General features: G+C 42.7%; 1 protein-coding gene across 3 annotated transcripts in view; it reads right to left on the reverse strand.

The window, feature by feature from the left end:
- Nucleotides 1-11561: 11561 nt before the first annotated feature.
- dph7 (diphthamide biosynthesis 7) overlaps nucleotides 11562-18954 on the reverse strand; it is a 51685-nt gene continuing 44292 nt past the window's right edge. For 2 of the 3 annotated variants that reach the window (XM_070862871.1, XM_070862872.1), the window contains exons 8-10: nucleotides 17758-17823; nucleotides 17117-17289; nucleotides 11562-13024 (exon numbers count right to left, since the gene is read on the reverse strand). In XM_070862871.1, the coding sequence (XP_070718972.1) occupies nucleotides 12552-13024; nucleotides 17117-17289; nucleotides 17758-17823 (712 nt within the window). In that variant the 3' untranslated portion in view covers nucleotides 11562-12551. The remainder of the gene's footprint in view (nucleotides 13025-17116; nucleotides 17290-17757; nucleotides 17824-18954) is intronic. The other variant, XM_070862870.1, reaches the window with a different exon arrangement.

Raw genomic sequence — 18954 nt, forward strand, 5'->3', positions numbered from 1 at the left:
TCTTTTCCCCCTACAATCATGAAGCTGTGCCATTTCTTGTAGAGCTGCATCCCTCGGGATAGCTATCACTTCATTTGCAGTAACCTACTTACTAGATTTACATAAAAAGACAAGATGGAAACAAGCCATTTGGCCTAAACAGTCGGTGTTTACTCTCCATGCGAGCAAATAATTCCAATCGTATTTACCCACCCTGTATCTGTCATCTTCTATCCAATCTATTCTTCATTATTGATATTTTCTGCCTCAAACACTAACCCTGGAAGTGAATTCCACCATCTCCCAACTCCTTTTGTAAAGAAGTTTCTCTATTCTAAATCTCAGATTTAATCTTGTATCAAATGTCAACACCACTCCCTCTAGGCCTATATCCAAATCACTATTACACTGAATCTTGTGGGACACCATAAGCCACTTCTAACTTCTAAAACTGCCCTTAACTCCTGCTGTTTTCTTCCTTCTAATAATTAATCCAGATTGCTATCTTCCCCCTAATTCCATACTCCATAATCAGTGTGGTACCTTGCATAGACTTTCTGAACTCTACATCCACTGCATTACCTGCATCTACCATGTCTGTTAGATCCTCAAAGAATTCTATGAAGTTTGTCGAGCACAATCGTCCCTTTTGAAATCTGCACTGGCTATGTATATCCTCTTTATTCAGATATATGGCAATTTCTTCTTTAATTTAAAACTCCAAAAGTTTCCCCACCAGATGTTAAACTAACCGGCCTGTAATTATCCAGATTAGCTCTGTCTTTTTAAAAATGGGTACTACATTGACCATTCTCCAGTCCACTGCCAGACATTCAGTAGACCCCTGAAATATAATTTCTAGAGCCTCTGAAAATTCTTTTTGTTGTCTCCCTCAGGGTCCTGTGATGTATCCTGTCGGGCCCTGGTGCTTTTGTCTTCCTTTAGACTAAAGTATCTAAAAATTTTCCTTTTGCGCATCCTAATATCGCTCATTTCTCTGAACCGCTTCAGGATTCACCTCCATTCCGATAGCCTTTTAAAAAAAAATAATTTGTTCCTGAGATGTCGGCGTCACTGGCATGGCCAATATTTATTGCCCGTTCCCTAATTGTCATTGAGAAGGTGGTGGTGAGCCGTTTTCTTGAACCACTGCAGTCCATGTGGTGATGGTACTCCCTCAATGTTGTTGAGGGAGTTCCAAGATTTTGACCCAGTGACGTTGAAGGAATGGCGATATACTTCCAAGTCCGGATGGTATGTGACTTGGAGGGAAACTTGCTGGTGATGGTATTCCCATGTGCCTGTTGCCCTTGTCCTTCTAGGTGGCAGAGGTCGCGGGTTTGGGAGGTGCTGCCAAAGAAGCATTGGCGAGATGTGGCAGTGCATCTTGTAGATGGTATACTCTGCAGCCACGGTACGCAAGTGGTGGAGGGAGTGAATGTTTAAGGTGGTGGATGGGGTGCTGATCGAGCGGGCTGCTTTTTTGTGGATAGTGTCGAGCTTGAGTGTTGTTCGAGCTGCACTCATCCAGGCAGGTGTAGAGTATTCCATCACACTCCTGACTTGTGCCTTGTAGATGGTGGAAAGGCTTTGGGGAGTCGGGAGCTGAGACGCTCAACGCAGAATACCCAGCCTCTGACCTGCTCTTGTAGCCACAGTATTTATGTGGCTGTTCCAGTCAAGTTTCTGGTCAATGGTGGCCCCCCATGATGTTGATGGGGGATTCGGCAATGCTAATGCTGTTGAATATCAAGGGCCGGTGGTTAGACTCTCGCTTGTTGGAAATAGTCATTGCCTGGCACTTGTGTGGCACACATGCTACTGGCCACTTACCAGCCCTAACTTCTCTGTAGTAAAGAGCAATGCAAAGTGTTTTTTAAGTACCTGTCATTTTTTGATCATTTACAAATTGACACTCCTCTCCTCAGAACTGCCACCTAACAACAAATCTGTTTTTACCAATATACTTGTAAAATACTTGCTGTTCCTTTTGATATTTGTGCATTTGTTTTTCTTTATCTTCTCATTCTTCAGTTTTTTCATTAGTCTTATCATTCTCATAGGCCCTCTTCAATTTTAATTAGTTTCTAACCTCTTTATAGAAACATAGAAACATAGAAAATAGGTGCAGGAGTAGGCCATTCGGCCCTTCTAGCCTGCACCGCCATTCAATGAGTTCATGGCTGAACATGCAACTTCAGTACCCCATTCCTGCTTTCTCACCATACCCCTTGATTCCCCTAGTAGTAAGGACTTCATCTAACTCCTTTTTGAATATATTTAGTGAATTGGCCTCAACAACTTTCTGTGGTAGAGAATTCCACAGGTTCACCACTCGCTGGGTGAAGAAATTCCTCCTCATCTCGGTCCTAAATGGCTTCCCCCTTATCCTTAGACTGTGTCCCCTGGTTCTGGACTTCCCCAACATTGGGAACATTCTTCCTGCATCTAACCTGTCTAACCCCGTCAGAATTTTAAACGTTTCTATGAGGTCCCCTCTCATTCTTCTGAACTCCAGTGAATACAAGCCCAGTTGATCCAGTCTTTCTTGATAGGTCAGTCCCGCCATCCCGGGAATCAGTCTGGTGAACCTTCGCTGCACTCCCTCAATAGCAAGAATGTCCTTCCTCAGGTTAGGAGACCAAAACTGTACACAATACTCCAGGTGTGGCCTCACCAAGGCCCTGTACAATTGTAGCAACACCTCCCTGCCCTTGTACTCAAATCCCCTCGCTATGAAGGCCAACATGCCATTTGCTTTCTTAACCGCCTGCTGTACCTGCATGCCAACCTTCAATGACTGATGTACCATGACACCCAGGTCTCTTTGCATCTGCCCTTTTCCTAATCTGTCACCATTCAGATAATAGTCCATTCAGATAATATTTATCTATTCCACCCTAAATCTACTAGTTATTTCAATTTTTAATGGAATATACTTATTCTGAACCTACAATCTACTTCAAAAAACATTCCACTGTTGTTCTACAGTCCTGTTGTTGTGTCACTTTCTCCTTCATTACAAGTGACTACACTCCAAAAGTACTTAATTGGCTGTAAAGCGCTTTGAGACGTCCGGTGGTCATGAATGGTACTATATAAATAAATGTAAGTCTTTCTTTCCATTTCACCTCAGCTAGCTCATTCGTATTTGTAAAATCTGCCCTGGTCCAGTCTGGTGTTATATAAGAAACTGCCATACATGCAGGTTACAGCTTTAACCAAGCTGCTACACACGGAGGCAAGACCCTTATACATGGCCACCTTCGACCTTACAAAGGCCTTTGACACGGTCAACCACGAGGGTCTATGGAGCATCCTCCTCCGCTTCGGCTGCCCCCAAATGTTCATCACCATCCTCCGCCTGCTCCAGGACAACATGCAGGCTGTGATCCTTATCATTACAGACCCAATCCACATCCGGACCGGGGTCAAACAGGGCTGCGTCATCGCCCCAACCCTCTTCTCAATCTTCCTTGTTGCCATGCTCCACCTCAGTCAGCAAGCTCCCCGCTGGAGTGGAACTAAACTACAGAACAAGTGGGAACCTGTTCTACCTTTGCCGATCCAGGCCAGGTCCAAGATCACCCCAATCTCTCGTCGAGTTACAGTATGCGGACGACGCCTGCATCTGCGCACATACAGAACTCCAGGACATAGTCAACGTATTTACTGAGGCATACGAAAGCATAGGCCTTACGCTAAACATCCGTAAGACAAAGGTCCTCCACCAGCCTGTCGTCGACGCACAGCACTGCCCCCCAGTTATCAAGATACATGGCGCAGCCCTGGATGTGGACCATTTCCCATACTTCGGGAGCCTCTTAACAAGAGCAGGCATCGACGACGAGATTCAACACCGCCTCCAGTGTGCCAGTGCAGCCTTCAGCCGCCTGAGGAAAAGAGTGTTTGAAGACCAGACCCTCAAAACTGCCACTAAGCTCCTGGTCTCCAGGGCTGTAGTAATACCCACCCTCATGTATAGCTCAGAGACATGGACCATGTACAGCAGATACTGCAAGTCACTGGAGAGATACCACCAACGATGTCTCTGCAAAATCCTACAAATCCCCGGGAGGTCAGACGCACCAACATCAGCGTCCTTGGCCAGGCCAACATCCCCAACGTTGAAGCACTGACCACGCTTGATCAGCTCCGCTGGGCAGGTCACATGCTCGCATGCCTGACACAAGATTCCCAAAGCAAGCGCTCTACTCGGAGAAGGTAGAGGAAACGTTACAAGGACACCCTCAAAGCTTCCCTTATAAAGTGCAACACCCCCACTAACACCTGGGAGTCCCTGGCCAAAGACTGCCCTAAGTGGAGGAAGTGCATCCGGGAGGGCGCTGAGCACTTAGAGTCTTATCGCCGAGAGCATGCAGAAATCAAGCGCAGGCAGCGGAAAGAGTGTGCGGCAAACCAGTACCACCCTCCCTTACCCTCAATGGCTATCTGTCCCACCTGTGACAGAGTCTGTGGTTCTTGTATTGGACTGTTCAGCCACCTAAGAACTCATTTTAAGAGTGGAAGTACATTCTTCTCGATTCCGAGGGACTGCCTATGATGATGATGGTGGCTACTCCCTTCACAAGCAGCTTTTGTCCATTTTTCGAAAGATGTACACAAAGTCTGCCAAACAAATTCAACTGACGAGTTAAACAGACAGTCCTTTCAAAAACTAGATCAAAGCTGCTGTGTTGCATGGATTGATTTCAATAATTCACTGTTACTGCTTGTCTTTGTAAATGGCTGTAGCTGTAAATAAACCTGAGTTTTGTTTGCAAAATGGCTGGTGTAACTGATATATATTGAATTTTGAATGGACTTGTCTGCACTTGTTCTGAAATCTGGCTAATATCTCTTTCTGTGGCTCAGGATCAATTTATGTCCAATTACACTTCTGTGAAGAGCCTTCGGATATTTTCCTACATTAAAGGCACCGTATAAATGCATGTTGTTGTAAAACAGGAACAATAAACGCCCAGGGCATACTTCCCCCATTAACTCACACACACGTTATCACTTCAGTTCATAGGAAGTGCAAGCTGGCTTTTGTTTTGGGCATAAGAAAAAGTATCTAAGAACTGCAGAAGATAAAGGTACGCGGAGTCAGAGGAAATGTATTAGCATGGATCGAGAATTGGCTGGCTAACAGAAAGCAGAGTCGGGATAAATGGGTCCTTTTCGGGTTGGAAATCGGTGGTTAGTGATGTGCCACAGGGATCGGTGCTGGGACCACAACTGTTTACAATATACATAGATGACCTGGAAGAGGGGACAGTGTAGTGTAACAAAATTTGCAGATGACACAAAGATTAGTGGGAAAGCGGGTTGTGTAGAGGACACAGGGAGGCTGCAAAGAGATTTAGATAGGTTAAGCGAATGGGCTAAGGTTTGGCAGATGGAATACAATGTCGGAAAATGTGAGGTCATCCACCTTGGAGAAAAAAAACGGTGAAAGGGAATATTATTTGAATGGGGAGAAATTACAACATGCTGCGGTGCAGAGGGACCTGGGGGTCCTTGTGCATGAATCTTAAAAAGTTAGTTTGCAGGTAATCAGGAAGGCGAATGGAATGTTGGCCTTCATTGCGAGAGGGATGGAGTACAAAAGCAGGGAGGTCCTGCTGCAACTGTACAGGGTATTGGTGAGGCCACACCTGGAGTACTGCGTGCAGTTTTGGTCACCTTACTTAAGGAAGGATATACTAGCTTTGGAGGGGGTACAGAGACGATTCACTAGGCTGATTCCGGAGATGAGGGGGTTACCTTATGATGATAGATTGAGTAGATTGGGTCTTTACTCGTTGGAGTTCAGAAGGATGAGGGGTGATCTTGTAGAAACATTTAAAATAATGAAGGGGATAGACAGGATAGAGGCAGAGAGGTTGTTTCCACTGGCCGGGGAGACTAGAACTAGGGGGCACAGCCTCAAAATACAGGAGAGCCAATTTAAAACCGAGTTCAGAAGGAATTTCTTCTCCCAGCTGGTTGTGAATCTGTGGAATTCTCTGCCCAAGGAAGCAGTTGAGGCTAGCTCATTGAATATATTCAAATCACAGATAGATAGATTTTTAACCAATAAGGTAATTAAGGGTTATGGGGAGCAGGCGGGTAATTGGAGCTGAGTCCAGGGCCAGATCAGCCATGATCTCGGTGAATGGCGGAGCAGGCTCGAGGGGCTAGGTGGCCTACTCCTGTTCCTAATTCTTATTAATGTTGGGGAAGTCCAGAACCAGGGGTCACAGTCTAAGGATAAGGGATAAGCCATTTAGAACTGAGATGAGGAGAAACTTCTTCACCCAGAGAGTGGTGAACCTGTGGAATTCTCTACCACAGAAAGTTGTTGAGGCCAATTCACTAAATATATTCAAAAAGGAGTTAGATGTAGTCCTTACTACTAGGGGGATCAAGGGGTATGGCGAGAAAGCAGGAAGGGATACTGAAGTTGCATGTTCAGCCATGAACTCATTGAATGGCAGTGCAGGCTCGAAGGCCTACTCCTGCACCTATTTTCTATGTTTCTATAACCCAGAATCAAAATAGAAGTGCCAATGCCAATTCACGGGGGGAAATATTGTTATTGCAATGCAAATTCAACACCTCCTTGCCTTCCTGCTTTTAGTTTCTTCCCCTCAAGTTTCTCAGAACACTTCATGAACCCTGTCTAGGTAACAGCTTTTGAAAGAATTCTTGTGTTTCAAAAGCACAGGTTTTAATCCAGTGAGCGAAACAGATCACCCTGTTTACTCTGAGGTAAAGATTTCCAGAGAAACTCGTTAACTTATTTTTAATTCGATATATAACGTGTTAAAGACTTCTCAACTACAAGGGTGACTGTACGGGACATCAACTAATATCATTTTATATCATGCATACATGTCTTCACCAGAATAGAAAAACAAGTCTTCTAGATCAGAGAAACCTGCTGCTGATGAATAAATTAATCAATCTGATCTGCAAGTCAAAAAAACCCTAACCCTAAATAATTAAAACTGCCACAATTTGACTGATTTTTGATTAAGGATTAGTGAAAGGATACAGCCATAATAAATGAAAAAGCACGTGTAATAATTTGAAAGACTTGCATTTATATAGCGCCTTTCACAGCCACCGGACATCCCAAAGTGCTTTACAGCTAATTAAGTACTTTTTGGAGCGTAGTCATGTTGTAATGTGGTGGCAAGCTCCCACAAACAGCAATGTGATAACAAAAACAGATTATCTGGTCATTATGTTGATTAAGGGATAAATATTGGCCAGGACAATGGGGATAACAACCCTGCTCTTCTTTGAAATAGTGCTACAGGAGCTTTTACGTCCACCTGAGAGAGCAGTTTAACATCTCATCTGAAAGGCAGCACCTCTGACAGTGCAGCACTTTCTTTGTACTGCACTGAAGTGGTCAGCCTAGATTGTTGTACTTAAATCCCTGGAGTGGGATTTGAACCCACAACCTTCTGACTCAGTGGGAGTCACAGCTGGCACTGACTTTGTTCTGACACAATATTAAGAGTTAAAAAGTTGCTAACGTGATTAAACCTATGATGGATGCACATAGAATTGTACAACACAAAAGTATTCGGTCCATCGTACCTATGCCGATTCTCAGGAACTCACTTAGTTCCATTCACCTGCCCTGCTCTGTCCCCATTAATACTTTTTTCAATGTTTAGCCACTTCACTTTTGAAAACTGTAAATTCTCTGTTCATTATTGCTCTTTGATCCTGTGTGTGCGGATTTCACTGATGTGTCACTAAAATCTAGAACAGTCAAGTATGAAACGTTACAAAAGCAAATATTGTGAATGCTGGAATCAGGTCACAGACCCAAAACGTTCACTCTCTTTCTCTCCACAGATGCTGCCTGACCTGCTGAGATTTCCAGCATTTTCTGTTTTTAGTATGAAAGGTTGATTGAAACCCACAGTGATGGTTTAATTCAGCTGCTGAAAACTTCATTAGTCACTATCACAGCTGCAGTGAAGCCACAGCATTCTCTGCCAAATTTAATACATTGGACAACAAAACTTTGCAAAATTTCAGGACGAAATGTTGGGTAGATGTGCCCTGGGCACTGAATGTGTAGCACAGAAACTAGTCTATGCCAGTGTTTATGCTCCACGTGAGCCTCCTCCCATCCCTCCTCATCTAACCCTATTAGCATAACCAATTCCTTTTTCCCTCGTGTTTATCTCGCTTACCCTTGTATGCATCTGCGCTATTTCAGCTACGCCTTGTGGTAGCGAGTTTCACATTCTAACCACTCTGGGTAAAGAAGTTCCTCCTGAATTCGCTATTGGATTTGTAATGACGGTCTTATATTTATTGCTGCTAGTTTTGGTCTCCCTCACAAGTGGAAATATCTTCTCTACTCTATCAAACCCTTTCATAATCTTAAACGCCTCTATCAGGTCACACCTCAGCCTTCTCTTTTCTAGAGAAAAGAGCCCCAAGCCTGCTCAATTTTTCCTGATCGGTATAACCTTTCAGTTCTGGTATCATTCCAGTAAACCTCCCGGTTCTGTATCATTCTAGTAACTCTTTTTCACTTTCTCCAGTGCTTCTATATCCTTTTTATAATATGGAGACCAGAACTGTGCACAGTACGTGTGGTCTAACCAAGATTCTATACAAGTTTAACATAACTACTCTGCTTTTCAAATCTATTCCTCTAGAAATGAACCCAGTGCTTTGCAATTTTATGACCTGGTTAACTTGCGTTGCTACTTTTAATGATTTGTGAATGTGTACCTCTAGATCCCTTTGTTCCTCTACCCCATTTAGACACTTTCTTTAAGGTGAATGTGGCCTCCTACCAACATGCACCACCCGAGATTCATCTATATTAAAATTCATTTGGCACTTACATGCCCTTGTCGTCTCATTTTATCAGTCTTCCTCCGTACTAATGATACCCCCCAATTTGGTGTAATTTGCAAATTTTGAAATGGTACTCCCGAGTCCAAATGGTTTATGTAAATAGTGACCAGCAGTGGTCCCTACACTGAACCCTGTGGAACACCACTTCCCACCATCCACCAGGCAAAGTAACTACCATTAACCTTTACTCAGTTTTGTAGACAGCTCGCTATCTATTTTGCTCCCTGTCCCGACACCACATGCTCTGACCTGAGTCATGAGTCTACTAAGTAGTACCTTATCAAAGGCCTTTCAAAAATCCAAATATAGTGTCTACTGCACTCCCCTGGTCTACTCTGTTAATTCTTCAAAGAATTCAGCAAGTTTGGTCAAGTATGACCTTATCTTTTGAAATCTGTGTTGACTATTATATTTTCGGTTTCTTGTAAGAGTAAGATTCTATTATCTTTCCTGCCACATACATTAAGCTAACTGGTCTATAGTTCCCTGGACTTGTTCTTTCTCCTGTTCTAAATACTATCTTAACTGTTAGCATACATTTTCTGTCCATAAACCTCAATTCCTGTGCCATAATGAAACTGAATACAATGGCAAAACCTAATTTAAACATGTTTGCAGTTTGATCAATTGAAACACAATACTTTTGAAAAAAAAAATTGCAATTGTTTTTTCTAACAAGTTTCTAATGTCCAAAATAAAGTTTTAATCAAAATTTAAAAATACATGACTAAATTAACCCACCAAAATTGTCTTTTGTGCTTTCGAATACCTTCATTAAAGTTACTTTAAGGTCTCAGCCCATCTCAAATCTAGGCTTTGATCTGATATTTTTATCTCAACAGTTGCCCAAAGTTTTCAACCACATTTGTGCATTCTGATAAGTTGGTAGACTTTCCCAGCATGCTATACTTACATCAGCATGACTTAAAGATGAGAAGGGCATGTCCCTTGTCCTGTGAGGTTTTGAGTTTCTGAGCTGGTGATTGAATTCTCAAAGCTATAGGTCAGGAATATGTAGCATTAACAACTGCTGTGTTTTATTATGAACTGCCCCAACCACTAGATGATCAACAACAGACATTACAGGTTTATTTGTAAATGTTAAAAAAAAGTGTTCTAAGTCACTCAGCTATTTAAAATCCAGTTTAAAAAAATTCCGTGTGTTTTATGGGGTTATTTAAGTTTTGGAAATTTATGTTTGCCAAAAACTAGTCCAGTTTTACTGTGATCAGTAGAGTTAATAAAATTTTACTTTGTTGTTCTAGTACCAAAGTAGGGAAAATTAAAAAGTTTTCTGTAAAAATATTGCAAGCTGTTTGTGACTTTTACTAAACCAGTTATGTAGTTTATAGTCCAAATGGTGTTTATTATTTCCCTACGTCAGTTGTGGCTCAGTGGGCAGCACACTCGCCTCGGAGTCACAAGGTTGTGGGTTCAAGTCCCACTCCAGTGCAGTGCTGAGGGAGCGCTGCATTGTTGGAGGTGATGTCTTTTGGATGAGACGTTAAACCAAGTTCCTGTCTGCCCTTTAAGGTAGACAAAAGATTCTGCAGCACTATTTCAAAGAAGAGCAGGGGAGTTATCCCTGGTGTCCTAGCCAATATTTATCCCTCAATCAACATCACAAACACAGTTTTGGTCATTATCAGATTACCGTTTGTGGGAGCTTGCTGTGCGTAAATTGGCTGCCGCGGTTCCCACATTCATCATCATCATTACAATAGTGACTACACTTCTAAATTACTTCATTGGCTATAAAGCACTTTGAAACATCTGGTGATCATGGAAGGCGCTATATAAATGCAAGTCTTTTTTCTTATGTGAAATTACCAATAAGCTAAACCCAGCAATAAAAGCTTCAAATTCCTGTGCAGAGCTGCGATTTCAGACACGGAGATAAAGCCACACTCCAGTTGGGAGAATTGGTCGTCTTTAGAAACGCACACGATAAATATGAGCAAAGTCCAAAAACATAAGTGGTGTTTATTAGCCAAATTGCTTTGCTTCTTGGCAAACAGCATGTTGGCACAGGCCTACCTAGGAGAAAGTAACATTGGCATTGCTGCGTCTCCAGGGGGGGAAAAAAAATCAGATGAAATACAAACTTGTTCTACAATTGAAACTTTGGGGAATAAAGCTTCAACGGCCCAATTTAACTAAACACTAATTGAATGTTGGTGTTCTAAAAAATTTGCTTCTCTAAAGGATCATCTATTTCAGGAATATAGTCAGTTTAGATGACTGGGCCATTCTTCTATTTCTGTGCAAGGTGCATTATATAAATATAAATTGTTTTGGCACCAATTTGATAAAATAATTAGTTTGATGTACACATTTGCAAATGTTAAAATTATTTATAAATCTATATACATGTACATGTTTCAAAGACAGCCCCTTTTGAAAAACGGCTACAACTGCCTTTGACTCCTTTCACCATTCCTCACTAAATGTTGCTGAAATGCTGGCCCTTCTCATCAAAAGGCCCAGGACACTACAGGGGGAAGCGACTGGGGATGAAGGATAGGCACCATAGACAAATGGAATGGCGCATCTTTGCAAGAACTTTTGCTCCTTGGAAAAATGTGTGTGTAATCTCAGTGTGGAGCAATCATTACTTCAATCAAGGAAACTGAAGTGCTCTTTCATGGGAGAAAAATCGTTAAGCATAAAAAAATATCAAAAGCTCAGACATGATTAAACAACTAAATGTGTAATTTTAATTAGGTTCTAGAGCTCCTTTAAGACACGTTTGTACACATTTATACTGATTTAAACATCAATGAAGGCAGTTGTAGAAAGATTGACAAAAATATAGTTTTTAAACTACATACTTAAGTAAAATAAATGTAGTCAAGCCTGACCACTATATACTTCCAGGAAATTCCAAAGCAGCTTTTAGCAACAGCTCCTGTTTGAGTTATGAGACTTTAGTGAATATAGAGGCCCACAGGACCAAGGGAAAGGTATGTTATAAAGAGGTTCAATTGCATAGGTTCTCATCTCACCACAAAAAAAAGTGAATTGGGATGATTTACCAGCCACATGGTATGGTCTGAGGCAAGTTTATGAAGCACCATCTTGTGCATTATTGCCTGAGGTACTAAGGCAACGTTGACACCAGCAAACAGCTAGAATTTTTTTTTAATAAAACACTACAAATAAAAACAGGAAGGAATCCAAGGTGGTGACAGAGAGATTTATATCATCATCATCCGTTCACACTTCTCAATTTTCATTTAAACTTCTCCATCGGTATGCCTTGTAGCAGTAAAAGGGATATGGAGAGAGTTCAGGCTATAATGTATTGAAATTCATAGCTTTCTGTAATATACTTTTCTTAAGTATCTCATTTCTTATACTTTAACAATGACCAATTAATGGTGTATGCACCTGCCCTCCTCCTGCAGCACCTCCGCAGCTGACGAGATCAGGAAATCAGCCATGATCTTATTGACTGGCAGAGCAGGCTCGAGGGCCAAATGGCCGACTCCTGCTGTTATTTCTTAATCCCAGTGGAGTCCCGTCATTCTGATGATAAAGATGGAGCAATATTCTATTATACAACATAGTGCCCAACCTTGTAATATTTCTATAGGAAACTGAAACAAACAAGACAAACCGTCAGTCTCTGCTCCTCCCCCACACACATTACCAGTTATGCTTAATAAATGATAAAGATTTTTTTTTAATTAAGTGGAAGACACAATATTGCTTCGTTCCCATCTCCAAACATGCAAGATATGGTCATAGAAGGAACATGTAGCCAAAAGACTGGCTTTACTTTTAGTCCAATCAACACGAGCTGCAGGATCGTGCTGCTTTGCTACGGCAGGGTCCATATTTGGACTCGGAGATGTCCCACTGGCCTGCAAACTGCCAGGAACCACAGCTTCGTGATCATCCAGCTCATCTTCCACCACCATGTCAAATAAGCCAGTGGGAGACTCGTACTGAATCTTCAGATGCTGGAACTTAAGCTCCGCTTCCTTTGCTCCTTGTTCAGATTCCCGTTTGCTCTGGGTTTCAGTTGAAGATGAAGATACAGGCTGACGCTCCGTGGTGAGCTGAGCATCAAGTGATAGTCTTGACCAGTCTGCCCCATAGGCCAGTGAGTTATGCAATATATAGGAATAAACAATGGGGCATCCCTTGCCACCCAAAGCTGGAAGAAAAAGCAACAGGGTTAAATCCAGTAAATCAAACGTATGCGATAAAAAAGATGGATTTCTATTGTGTCTTTCACGACCACGGACATCTCAAAGTGCTTTACAGCCAACAAAATACTTTTGAAGTGTAGTGTAAGAAACGCGGCAGCCAATTTACGCACAGCAAGCTCCCACAAACAGCAATGTGATAATGACCAGATAATCTGTTTTTTTGTTTCCCTCTAGTTCTGTTAGCTATTTTAAATCTATAACCTCTGGTTACCAATCCACTTTCCAGAGGAAACAGTTTCTCCCTACTTGCCCTATCAAAACCCCACAATTTTGAACAGCTCTATTAGGTGTCACCTTAACCTTCTCTGCTCCAATCTCTCCCCATAACTGAAGTCCCTCATCTCTTGGATAATCCTGGTAAACCTCTGTACCCTTTCCAAGGCCTTGACATCTTTTCCAAAGTGTAGTGCCCAGAATTGTACACAATAATCCAGCTGAGGCCTAACCAGTGATTTGTAAAGGTTTATCATAACTTCCTTGTGTTCAATATCCCCATTTACAAAGCCAAGTATTCCACAGGCTTTCTTAACCGCCTAAATCAACTTGCCCAGCCACTTTCAATGATTTGTGAATATGCATCTCCAGGTCCCTCTGCTCTTGCAACCCCTCAAATAAGTACAAAAATTCTCTGGACTCTGGGGAGGTACCATCGGATTGGAAAGCAGCTAATGTAACGCCTCTTTAAAAAAGGGGGCAGATAAAAGGCAGGTAACTATAGGCTGCTTAGTTTAACATCTGTAGTGGGGAAAATGCTTGAAGCTATCATTAAGGAAGAAATAGCGGGACATCTGGATAGGAATAGTGCAATCAAGCAGACGCAACATGGATTCATGAAGGGGAAATCATGTTTAACTAATTTACTGGAATTCTTTGAGGATATAACGAGCATGGTGGATAGACGTGTACCGATGGATGTGGTGTATTTAGATTTCCAAAAGGCATTCGATAAGGTGCCACACAAAAGGTTACTGCAGAAGATAAAGGTACGCGGAGTCAGAGGAAATGTATTAGCATGGATCGAGAATTGGCTAGCTAACAGAAAGCAGAGAGTCGGGATAAATGGGTCCTTTTCGGGTTGGAAATCGGTGGTTAATGGTGTGCCACAGGGATCGGTGCTGGGACCACAACTGTTTACAATATACATAGATGACCTGGAAGAGGGGACAGAGTGTAGTGTAACAAAATTTGCAGATGACACAAAGATTAGTGGGAAAGCAGGTTGTGTAGAGGACACAGAAAGGCTGCAAAGAGATTTAGATAGGTTAAGCGAATGGGCTAAGGTTTGGCAGATGGAATACAATGTCGGAAAATGTGAGGTCATCCACCTTGGAGAAAAAAAACGGTGAAAGGGAATATTATTTGAATGGGGAGAAATTACAACATGCTGCGGTGCAGAGGGACCTGAGGGTCCTTGTGCATGAAACTCTTGAGTAAATGAATCCCAAAAAGTTCGTTTGCAGGTGCAGCAGGTAATCAGGAAGGCGAATGGAATGTTGGCCTTCATTTCGAGAGGGATGGAGTACAAAAGCAGGGAAGTCCTGCTGCAACTGTACAGGGTATTGGTGAGGCCGCACCTGGAGTACTGCATGCAGTTTTGGTCACCTTACTTAAGGAAGGATATACTAGCTTTGGAGGGGGTACAGAGACGATTCACTAGGCTGATTCCGGAGATGAGGGAGTTATGATGATAGATTGAGTAGACTGGGTCCTTACTTGGAGTTCAAAAGGATGAGGGGTGATCTTATAGAAACATTTAAAATAATGAAAGGGAGAGACATGATAGAGGCACAGAGGTTGTTTCCACTGGTCGGGGAGACAAGAACTAGGGGGCACAGCCTCAAAATATGGGGGAGCCAATTTAAAACCGAGTTGAGAAGGAATTTCTTCTCCCAGAGGGTTGTGAATCTGTGGAATTCTCTGCCCAAGGAAGCAGTTGAGGCTAGCGCATTGAATGTATTCAACTGACAGATAGATTTTTAACCAATAAAAGGGAATTAAGGGTTATGGGACGCGGGCGGGTAAGTGAAGCTGAGTCCACGGCCAGATCAGCCATGATCTTGTTGAATGGCGGAGCAAGCTCGAGGGGCTAGATGGCCTACTCCTGTTCCTAATTCTTATGTTCTTATTTAGATTAGGGAAACTGATGCGCATGGAATTATACCCCAACAAGCAGTCATATCCTTCAGGAGGAGGAGAGGAAATTGGAGATGAATAAATGAGTGGGGGGGGGGGGGGCAGGTGGGCAGGTGCCCAAACTCGTGATTGATATGTAGGCAGGCAGAGTTCTGCATATAGCAAGATCCCATAATCGGGAAGGGTGCTGGATCGGGAAGTGTGTTGATCAAGACACCAGAAGAAATCCATACTTTTGTAGTGCCACAGCATTTCTTACATCCACCAAAACCACCAGAACGGGCAGGTGTAGTCACAGTTTAACATTTCATCCAAAGGACTACCAACTGAGTCAAACTGACAAGCTGAGGTCCCAATCTTAGTTCTGGTGAAGGGTGTTCACTGGAAATTCAACCCCAATATTTCTCTTCGAGTGCCTGCTGTACATTGTCTATTTTTATTTCAGAATTCCAGCATTGATGTTTTTATCTCAACCACAGCGGTGCTATTCTACAAAAGCCCTGAGCAATGGTCAGGGACTTCCCTAAAGAGAATGAGATTTATCAGAGGCCAAATCCAAAGCAGGCACTGATGGGTGGCTCGGACCATGTTATCCACCGAGGTAAATGGTGGGTGATGGAGAGAAGCAAGTCAGGAAAATATTAAAAAGGGGGGGGGGGGGGGGGGCTGATTTTCATGAGCTGGTGTTAGTCAGTTCTAAAAGGTTAAGAAAGGAGTATGAAGTTTACATCATTATCCACAACTCCGAGTGCACATTTGGGTAGATACAGGGAGCACATTTGTGGTGGGAGCTGAAAACTGGGGTGAAATTGAAAACAACACAGACAATTGAAAGGGAAATGGCAGAACAGGGAAATGTAAATTCTCTCAACACGTGGGAAAAGTTTAACTCCCGCTACTTCATGGAATGGCATCTACAGAAGTGTCACAACATCGCCCCTTCAGTTATGGATTGCAGCAATCAGAAACTAGTCATAGACTCCAGAATGGCTTAATGAAGGTCGGGGAGCAGATTGCTTTAAAATATAAATTAGTCCGTCACCCATATAGGAAATATAGAAAAACTGGGGTAAAGATCTCTGAATTGCAAGGAAATATCTTTTGTTCTTTTACTGCCCCCAGAGAGCTCTCCATTTCAGGGCCCATCTTCCACCAGAGAGCAGCTCTGCTGGCATCAGCTTGTATATGGACAAGGGACTCTACAGAGAATCCCAGAATTCAGTTCCAAGCAGGCCCAGGATCCTGGTCAACAAGGTTCAAGGAACTACAAACTAAGGATATATCCTAACAGAAGTTAGAAGAGTTTTTTCTCCTCTCCGACTTACATTGGTTGCAGTACCACAAGGGTCAGCAGCTCTCTGGTACCTTGACCAAGTGACCCTTTCTCATGCCCGAGCCCAGACAACCATGATAGGCATCACAGCTGAATCTGATCCTTGCCTACAACTGACATCAACACAACATGCTCTTTCTAGCAACGATGAGCAAAAACCCTGGCTGATTTTTTATCCCCTACCTTGCCCAGGGACACTGAAGCCAAATTTACCATCCAATTGCAATCTCTGCAGAGATCTGACAACTCACCAACAGACCAAGGATCAAGCCTGGGACATTTCTAGTCTGTATGGCTTAGTACTACACCAGACAGTTAATGTACTCACTAAGGTGAGAAAGAGAACAAGAGATACTTGCATTTATATAGTGCCTTTCACGACCACCGGACGTCTCAAAGCGATTTACAGTCAATGAAGTACTTTTGGACTGCAGTCAGTGCTGTAATAAGCGCTACTGGGTAAGCACTACTGAGTGAGCTTGAGCACGATACTGCTTCGATTTTAGCAGCTAGACGTCGGCATTTAAGATGCGCCTTTTAGCTTTCTGGCTGCCACCTGCTAAAGACTCACCGAGTGCCCCCTCGCAGTCCAGGATGTGGTACCCATTGTGCATGCATGCTGCAAGCAGCAGATGTTCCTGAGCTGGATGCCACTTCACCCTCCAGATGCCTCCCTGGACATGGGTGTCCGCCAGAGGCCGTTTCATCTGCCGGGAATCCCAGATAAGAACATGCTCATCATAACTGGAAACAAAACAGAATTAAACCAATCCATTCACTTCAATAACTACTCAAATCCAAATGCTGCAAGGACAGGAATTAAAATAAACTCTCCTTAATATTGCTGTGTTAAGTCAGAAGCTCGTGGTAGAAGTAAATGACTTACTTTTCTTCTGAACAAGATTTTTTTTTTAAATATAAATGCAATTTTTCTTCTCAACCTCCTTTTTGTCTACTGCTCTAGCCCTCTACCAGTGGCACCAGGAAATGCAGCTTCAGCAAAGATGGGCAAATACAGAGGTATGTGCCTGTATTGATCAGTGAAGCAATCACAGACTTCGCTTTGGGTAAAATGTCGACTATTGTCTTTACTGGTGTCCCAAAGACATGGGTAAAGTTGAGAGTTCATCCTCATATAGCAGCACAACACAAATCCTCTCACAATAAATAGTACAGTCGCTGCAATTTTAGTAAGTTAAGCAGAAATCTTACCTTCCAGTAGCCAGGATGTGTTGTTTGTGGGGGCTGCTTTGGATACTGCACACTCCCATCGAATGCCTGAAAAACAACTTTTAAAAATCAAACGTCGTTTTGGGATTTTCCATTTCCCTTTTAAACCTCAATGAAAACCTCAGCTGGTAAAGACAGCATAAAGAACAGAAGCTCCCAAGTTCAATGCCCAGTCTGTGCTGAGTCAGCTATCTCAACTAGCATGGCAGTAGAAGTGGTATTATTGGCTCTGTCACTGGGCTTGGGAGGGAGAAATATTAGCCAGGGTTCCCATTCTTGATTGTTATCCATTCATCCCTGTTCAAAATTACTATGTGTGGATGTTGACTGAAGACAGGAGTGGGCTCCCCTGTGATGGCTGACACATTGCTATGGTTCTGTTCATTGGTCAGTGAAATCAAACCAATTATCTGGTGCAACAGTTTTACCAACCAGGAGGAAAATGTGAACCTGCTGCTCTCTTCCTCCTTCCTCTGTGCCAATTACCCGACAAAGAGTTTTAACATGAACTATGATTCTTTCTCAGCACAGCACAAGAGATCACAAAATAAAAATGGAAACCTGAAAAAAAAAGCAATACAGGTACAATGTCCCGAATCCAGAATTCCAAAAAACAAAATTGTCCGAAAGCGGGACTTTTTTTTTTAACGAAAGCGCATTGCAGATGGAGTCCAGACATGCGATCGCCTTGCCGAATGATCCTCGATCCCGACCCACGTGTGATCCGAGCCGACCTGATCCATATGCTCCCCTTGACCAGACCTGACCTAACTCGAGCGCCGTGGTGCTTTTTGCGATTTACAGGTATTGTGAATGTGTTGTTTGTCATTGCAACCATGTCAAAAAGGTCAATAGATACGCAATGGGTAATACAGGTAGTGCAAAGAGGAAGCATAATTCATTGTCAATTGCCAAGAAAGTGATTAGATAGAGGTGTTTCAGTGAGAAGACTGAGTGGAGAGTATGGTGTTGGAATCCCCACCATTTATGATATAAAAAAAATTGAAAGAACAGATCATGAAGTTTTATGCAGAATGACGTTCAGAAAGAAATGAAGAAGAGAAAAACTATGCATAAGCCTAAAAGTGATGAGTTGGATCGAGTAATGATCGAGTGGTGGCGACAGAACTGAAAAGGTTCCTTTGTCTGGCCCAACGAGATTGAAACTCCATGCGACTA

Source organism: Pristiophorus japonicus, chromosome 20 (assembly GCF_044704955.1).
Source record: "Pristiophorus japonicus isolate sPriJap1 chromosome 20, sPriJap1.hap1, whole genome shotgun sequence".
Classification (NCBI taxonomy): domain Eukaryota; kingdom Metazoa; phylum Chordata; class Chondrichthyes; family Pristiophoridae; genus Pristiophorus; species Pristiophorus japonicus.